Below are 8,436 nucleotides of genomic sequence, written 5' to 3'. Positions count from 1 at the left end.
TAACGGAGAAGATCCCAGTTCAATAAAGTGGAGTACAGTCTATTGAGCTTTTTTTCTCCATTTGAGGGCCTCAAAACGAAGTTGAGCGAAGCCCGGTTGACAATGTGGAAATGATCATTTTTGTTAACATTGTTTTCTCAATATCTAATGGTTTTTAAAGTTCTGAATCTGGGAGGTCAAGGTGGAGTAAAATAGTTAACAGGCAGTTCTTCAAGTAAATTTGGATAGACAAATCTTTCAATTAGTGCAAGACTTTCAAAAAACTGCTTTTTAGATGAAAAACAGCCAATTTTTGTTTCTGTACACCTATCTGGAATTAAAAATGGACTCACCGTATTCCTTTATCAACAAATTTTGGTCTGTCGAACGAACTTATATCCCTGCAGAGTTAAGATGAATCTTTTTGCTGAAAGTGTTTCTTTCTCCCTGATTTTTTAAAAGGTTTACTTTAAAAAAAAATGCGAGGGTTGTCTGTAGTGGAGAAATAAGTAGAAGATTTTAAGTTGCTCCCTGTGCTACTAAAACTGTTGAGTTATTTTAAAATTGAAATTATGAAGTGTTCAGAGTCTGTTAGATATATCAGCATTGTTTGTCTCTTCTAGTGCTTGTTTGAGTTCTAAAGTAGTGCCTGGTTCCGAGTCTCTCCAACGAGTGAGCATAGCTAGCACTGTGTCGTAAGTGTCGTTCCCGTTCTCCCTCTCGCCATCCTTTATCTCGCCTTCTGTGAAACCTAACAAAAAGTATTTCATCTATTAATTCATAAAGATGCACGATGAAAGATATTTTGTAACGTTTGGGAAAAGTTTTATTGCTATGCCAAGGATGAGATTTGCACAGACACTTTGACGTATGCCAAAAAACTTCCTCATTTTCAAATTTAATTCAACCTAGTTTCTGATAACGTTTTTGCTACAATTTGCAGTCTACATGCAATAGGAAAAACATCAGTTTCTGACAGAGTTTTTGCTACAAATTGGGCTCTACATGAAAAGGTAATAAATCAATGTCTTTCACAAACCATATGTTGCTTGCAAAAAAGGTAGACATCCATTCATTGAGAGGGTAATCAACCGTTATTTTCATAACTACGGCCATTGACACGACAGATCAACAGTTTAACGAATCAAATATCAGCACTTCATTTCATTTCTCCACAGGTGAAGTAGGCTTTTCTAGCTATTTGTTTTCGCGTTCTCCACCATGACCAGGAAAAATAATCGGCATTGGAGGAATTAAAACATCTTGAGCGTTTTTTTGGATTTAAGTAACAACTGAAGTTCTCCCAACTTCATCAGATAAAAACTCAATGATGAGAACTGGTGCTTACAATCAAATGCTTTTAAAACAATTTACCTTTCTTTTTGGTGTGCTCAAAATTCCTGTAGGAAAGCAACGTATATTTTCATAGAGCGCCTTAGTAGCATTGAAGCAGAAGCGCGAATTGCAATTACTGAGATTGTGGCTCTGCCCGCCAGTCAAAAGCAACAGGATATCCCTCAGATTGATAGCTTTTGCTGTCTGCAAGAGTGGCTATTTGCAGGTTTTTTTTTAAAAAAAGGAAAACAAAAGACCTAACACTTTCACTACTAATAGCATAGATGTAATACCTTGCCCATTCAACCGAAATGATCAATCTTCCACTGCTTCAATTTCGTAACGTTTATTTTTAAACGTATTTTGGATGACCTTTGGTTACAGAGAAGTCACGGCAACAGGAGCAGCAGAGCCCTCTGACATCCATGGTGGCAGTAAAAATTTAGTAAAAAATAAAGTTTATTTCCGTCAATTTTTTTTTCGGTTTTGCACTACTGACGACAAGTTAGCCGTTCAACAAGCTGATACAACCCGATCGCAATTAATTTGTCAGGCAATAGCGTCTGCCTGGCGAGACATATGAGAACATAGCGATCCAATGAATCCGAAGTGCAATATGGACACTTTTTCTCAAAGTCGTGAACTTTAACTCCGAGTCTGAACGCTCGCCTGAAAATCAACAGAGGACAAATGCGGGCCTAAAGCAAGTATGCGAGCTACTGTTAACGATGCGACTAATTGCGGTATGAAGTACTAATTGAAGTTTACATCTTTTTAGGCTGATGTTTGATCTTTGTTGAAGTCTAGAATTTTTTTTGAAATTGAGGCCTCGGGTATTTCCTTCTAAAAAAATCATGACAAAACAAAAATTCAATGCTCTTGTAGAGAGCTAAATATGATGGGTCCTGTTCGTAACAGTGACATGAGATTTTTTAAACTAGAGACTTTTAAACTGTCACTTGACCCTAAAGCGATTCACGTAAGCAGTTATTTAGTGTTATGGAAAAGTTCTGAATTTAATTTAGTAGTTGAATTTTTATAACCGAACGAATAGACAATTTTGTGACACCAAAAAAACTTTACAGAATACTCAATTCTGTTTGTAGTTCATCTAGGTAGCTGTTTTTCCATACTTTTTCTCCAACATGTGGTTTGGTCTGTGTTTATTGTTCCAATTTCCAAATTTATTTTGTGACGGGGACATTTTATGCTACATTTGAGGATTTCGTTTAGTCAATTTTGCCCGAACGTTAATTTGTGTCAAAAAGGCAAAAGTGGTTTCATTGAAAAGCGCCTAAAAAAATTGATTTATGAGAAAAGATCTCTTTTTCAACTCGAGAAAAAATGAGGATCAATGTTTTCAAAATCTTTTATTTTGTCTCAGCTCTATGAAACTATCCAAATTTAATAGAATTACTTTTTATTGGTTCTTGAATCAGGCGCTAAACAACTCATTTGGAACTGCCTCTCTTGTTTTCATTAAGCATTGGCGATTTTTGGAGTTTTACTTATGGCTTAGTCTCAGTGATCAGAAATCCACATGGTCTTCTGTGGAGATCTAAGCGAACTTGTATAATTTTTCCAATGGATATATAAGGTTTTTAAATATTTTTGGATGATTGGATTTCGAGAAAATGCATTGATTTTTTTGGATTTTGCCGATTTTGTCTTGATACTTAGCCTGTTAAATGATTTTTACCTTCAAACTACTGATAAATGAATTTTACATTTTACATTGAATTTTTGCATTATGTATTCAAATTTTCAGTTGATATTTTAGTTTCTCCCGCTTTTTTCTGCCTTCTCCTGATCTCAATAATAACACGTCTAATGGGTCATGATGTAATCTGCTCAATAGTTTCAACTCTGTGGGTTTTTTGCTTTGACAATTCTTTCTGAACAGTTTGATTAAATTATTGAATTATTTGTTATTTGTGTCTTTATTTGTTGTTTTTTTTTCCAGTTTTCTCCTAGTGGTTTCAGTGTTTGATCTTATATACTTTCTACCGTTGATTGGTTCATTTTTATTTCAACGGCTTTTTAATAAGTTACTTGTTGTTGCCTCTGATGTTTCTTTCTTTAAAACTCCTTTTGATTTCTTTCTGTTTATCATTGTTTTTTTGTTACGTTGTCTGTTGCACGTTAGTAAAACGAAAGATTTGTGTGTCACTAAAACTATGTCAAACAACAACAACAAATACAAAACCAGGAGTGACGCAAGATAGCAACTTCTAGCTTACAGAAGAGAAAAGCATTTAAAAAAAATTTTAAAGGTACTGGTGAAATGAGAGATTGTAAACTTTTTGTGGTCTTTAAATGATTACTCATTTTTCTCGTCTCCTATTGCCTCATTTCCCCTTGAAAAATGGCTTTTTTATAGACTTGAGAATTCCTGCGCAAAGCACAGCTTGTGCTAATCCGCTTCTATTTGTTTTGGAATAATTTATTGCCGGGCATTTGAGCAGTTGTTTTGTTTCCGTCGTAATATTTCCTCGGGCAGAATACGCCTAATGCTTAAAGCACACATGCTTAAAAAAAACAAAGTCGAGCTAGACTCATATAGCGATAAAATACGAGCAATTAGATGAAGGAAATTTTGTGACAAATCAGAGACAGGGCCGAATGGCCTGGGTCTAACGTGACCGAGCTCATTATTTACTTTTTACTATCAAATACTCCGTGAAATTTGGCAGCATGTGTCAGTATAGTTACACGAAAATGAGCAAGACTTGTTCTAATCGTTCTCAATTGGTTCGAAGACGGTGAAACGAAAGATGTCTCAAAGATTAATTTTGGAATTACCTAATGTGTTGAGGAGACGTCCCCAGTCTCTCTGTGGTTCACTCATCAATTGTGACACAGTCTTCAGCTGCTGATCAGAGGGCAAACTACCAACACCACCCTCTCCCTCTTCCAGATTGTTACGATTATTCAACACTGAAACATCCTAACTTACAAATCTGCGAAAATGTGCTTGATTTTGTATTCATCTGCATATTGTTTTCATTTTGATCTGTTAAGTAAATTTTGAGCTCTTATCAGTAGTCAATGCGATGAAATGCGTAATCATATACGTAGTTTGAAACCGTATTAGTTGTTAAAGCTCACCAATAATTTCGGTGTATATCGCCGTGTTAAAGTTTATTGTCGTCAATTGCAAAACAAAGTTGTGATTCAAGGCGACACAACAATGTTTTGTGTATGGGAACGAAACCACATCAGTGGAACCAATTCAAAAAAATTTCAAATATGAAGGAATAGGATCATCAAAGAAGAAGAGAGGAGTTTTAAGCATCGTGTTTCTATCTTGTTTAGATTTCATGGGATTCAAAAAATCAAAACCATCAAATAAATTACGCTAGTTTTTTTTCTGTCAAAGTAAGAAAGCAAGTCAAACAAGTTAAGTATGAAAAATTGCAACAAGCAGACGTCTACGTTTAAACACGTCTTGTGTTAGATAAAATTCCCAAAATGCTTCCTTTCATTCAACTAGTTAAAATGTTTATCAGAATCCAAATGAGTTAAAAATTAATTGAGTCAATCAATAAACTTGTTATCGACTCATTTTTATTTTCTTAGGAAGACTAGAGACTAAATTAGTCAAACAACAAAAAAATATTTGTAAGATTTTTCGTTTAGCTACCAATACTAAAAACTATCATGAATTAAAATCGAATAACTAACTAGTCGAGCCCACTTTATTTTAGTATGCGAACGACTAAACTCGCCCTTAAGTTCGAATTTAAACCACGATTTTCGTTTTTCTACAAAAAAATGAATAATTCTACTGAAAGACGTCGATGCTAGAATACGCAACCAACAGAGATTTCGCTTTGAAAATTTTGCGCAGAGTGAACTGAAAATTTTTTTTTTCATTTTAAGATTCTTCAAATTCAAGCGAATGGTTATCAAGAGTTTGCATGTACTTCTTGAAATTAAAATGTTCCTTCCTTTAGAGAATGTTTTATACTATAGAAAATAATAATAATAATATATGAAAATAAAATATTGTTTTCGGTTACCTCCAATTTTTGTAATGTAAATCTGGAAACCAACTTAATTCGGATGTGAGTAAAATTTTTACTCTGGAAGTTAGAAAATTGATCTGAAGACAATAAGAGTGTGCAGACAAACGAATACTAGTAATCATCAGGTCTAGAGATACTCTAAGATTATGACAATCAGTGCATGAGACTAATTAAATAGTTGGTCAGAAGAAAGCAGTTATTCAACTTCTCGAGTACACAGATTTTCTTCTTGTGTTTGCTTAGATTCTAAGTTTTTTGCAATGAAATTTGAGTCGAGACTGAGAAAAACAATTTTTTAAATTAATTTTTGTCGAGAGAAGTTTTCGTTTTTCAAGTGAAGTGAACAAGAAACTTCTAAAAAAAACCACTGGCTGCTCTCAAAATGTTTCGTATCTAAAACAATGTTCTCATTGCGTAAGCACCGTATTAGAAATTTAAAAATATATGTATAGATGAAGTTCACGAGCAAAAAATTGTTTTTTTTAAAATCTTTCGTGGATATTTGAAAATGTTTCAAGGTTTTGTTTGAAAAAAGTTGTTCCTAAAACTCTTTTAGTTTTTGTGTCTATTTTCTCCATTGCGGATCCATTGGTTGTACTGTATATTAGAACGTACATTGTACTGCTGGCTTAATTTATGCATTGGGGACAGTTGCTTTTGTCTGATAAAATTAGTTATATATTCCAATACTTTAAAAAATAATGACGATTGTCAGTTTTCCGGTTACTTTTTTGTCTATGAATTTTTTTTGCTCGAATAGAACAAGACGAAAAAACTTCACATTGCCGTTCATCCGTTCTGTCCGAAAACTTGCAATTTTTTGGTGTAATTCAATCCGATTTTTGTAGACAAATGGTATAGTAATAGTTTGCTTTTGATGTTGTTTATCTTGCAGTAATGGGATATTTTCCTTTTGTGCCCCCCCCCCCCCCCCCCAGCTTAGTGGGCGCATATTATTTGCGCACGTGCCATATTTTTGCATAATGATTTACTATGTAATGGCACGTGCTCTTTAACTGGGGGGCGCATAACGTACTGGAGGGGGGGGGGGCAAACGGAAGGAAATGATCCCAATAATGACATATGGTCCAAAAGGACAGTTGGATTTTGGAAGCATAATTTTGAAAAGCGAACATACATCTCTGGCCACTTCTAGCAGTCGGGTTGTAGTCGCTCAGATCGTCATCTCGTTTCTGGTTTTTCAAGTACGGAGGAATTATTTCATAACTCAAACAGTTCTCAATCAAAGTGTGGTCATCAAAGTTCCTCATGAACCTGAGAAAGTCCATCTCTGTTACGTAATCATGACTACCATATGTGAATTGGGAAAGTAAAGTGTCTGTTGTTGACTTTATGACGTCATCGTTCTCTCGCGGGTACACTGACTGAACAAGTTTTCTCAACACGCTGTCAGTAAATTTTATTTCTTTTTCCCAAATTCATATTTATATATGTTAAAAAATGTTGGTCTAAATTTTTATTTTAACGGAATAACTACACGGCTCGAGAATTTGTCGAAAAACTAATGAAAGAATTGCAGTGAATTGCTAAGAAAAAAATTTTTCACCACAGATTGAATTGTTTGTCAAAATTAGCGCTTTCTAGCAGCAAATTTTTGTAAGATTTGCGGTATTTAGTAGTGAAATTATTATTTTAAACGCTTAAGCGGTGAAAAGAAGTATTTCACCGCTACCTATAGAAAGCGGTGAAAGTAAAAATTTCACCGCTAATAACCGCTATTCTTACACTCACTCATTCACCGCATTCAGCGCATTATTGGAACCTGTTTTCCTTCCCGGGATGAGTATGATCATGCATAGCCTTTATAATGGAATACTTTAATTGTAATGGCTAATCCTCCTCTTTTTAGTCTACACAAATCATTATCAGTGCACACGTACTAGCTTGTTCACATTGTCTAATAAGAACAAAAATTTGTTCACGGGGAAAATTGAAACAGTTCCAAGTTTCAACTATCTTATAGAAAAAGGAAACAACCCTAAATTTGAGAAGAAGAATTATAGTTCCCTGTAATCCCATTCCTTCCCGTCATTGTATAAATAGAATATTGACCGCAATTTTTCCTCCTCCGTTGAGTTTTCGATATCGCTGCACGCTATACAATAGTTCAGAAATGAAATATTCCCCCCAGCCTTTGGCAACGAGTTGATGAACATGTGAGAGTTATAGTTTAAACGAGATCCGGCACTGATTGCGGGGTTCAAACGTCCAGTTACACTGCTAGCACCTAAGTGTCGGAACTGGTCCCAGAGTCGTTGCACTTCTGGAATGGAGAGACCAGCTTTTTTTGCGTGGGAGGTAATCCAGTTCTGGGACGTTGGAGTAATTCCAGGAGAGAGATCTTGAACAGAAGCTGAACTTTGAGCAACCCCCATGGTTGTCGTGTATTGAACGTGTGCGAATTAATACGGCCAATGCGTAGCCGATAAACTTACAACAAAATCACAGACAATTAATAGTATCACGAGTTTAACATTACTGGCATATATAGAACATTAATGCGCGCTGTGTGACTAAACTTGTTTTATACAGAACTTTCAAAAGTCAGCACTCTAAAAGTACTTCAAAACATGAAAAATTGATACCAGCAAATTCATCTCGCTCAAAATGATTGGCGCTTACTCAGCAAAAAATATGGGAAAAATCAATAGAGTTACCGAAAACTTAAGATTCGAATTTAGGAACTACCTTATTGGAGGGAGCAGGATTGGCTTCCCAATTCGAAAGAAGAAAAAACAATTTCAAGGGAAGATGGGAAATGGGTTTTTACAAAGTAAGCTATGACAACTGCTGATGACATTGGACACAGCCAATAATCAAGTGTTAAGTGAGCAGCTTTCCGATGAGCTATGTCAATTAGTAGACTTTTATAGAAAAAAAAAATCAAATCCAAAATAATATTGGATGACAAAAAAGAGAAGCGTCGTATATCGTGGCCAGTAGGTTTCTTGGTGAAATCATATAACAAATCCGAGAACAGAAATTGAGTGAAATCGGTGGAGGCGTTAAGTTGTTTTTACCGCCTCCAGTGGTTTAAGGTCTTTTCAGTTTTTGTAATTAATTTGATGGTTGT

At 35.1% G+C, this 8,436-nt stretch overlaps 1 protein-coding gene across 1 annotated transcript; it reads right to left on the bottom strand.

Annotated features, from left to right (window-relative positions):
* Positions 1-532: 532 nt before the first annotated feature.
* On the bottom strand, positions 533-7,881 carry LOC142335377 (uncharacterized). Its single transcript, XM_075383840.1, has 4 exons — positions 7,375-7,881; positions 6,481-6,753; positions 4,117-4,251; positions 533-730 (listed from the first exon to the last, which is right to left on the bottom strand). The coding sequence occupies exons 1-4, from the start codon at positions 7,736-7,738 to the stop codon at positions 561-563; spliced, it is 942 nt and encodes a 313-aa protein (XP_075239955.1). The 5' UTR covers positions 7,739-7,881; the 3' UTR covers positions 533-560.
* Between the last annotated feature and the right edge of the window lie 555 nt (positions 7,882-8,436).

This window comes from Convolutriloba macropyga, chromosome 2 (genome assembly GCF_964194025.1).
Source record: "Convolutriloba macropyga chromosome 2, txConMacr16.3, whole genome shotgun sequence".
Lineage (NCBI taxonomy): Eukaryota > Metazoa > Xenacoelomorpha > Acoela > Convolutidae > Convolutriloba > Convolutriloba macropyga.
The sequence above is the reverse complement of the archived record's forward strand: the minus strand, read 5'-3'. Positions and strand labels throughout refer to the sequence as shown.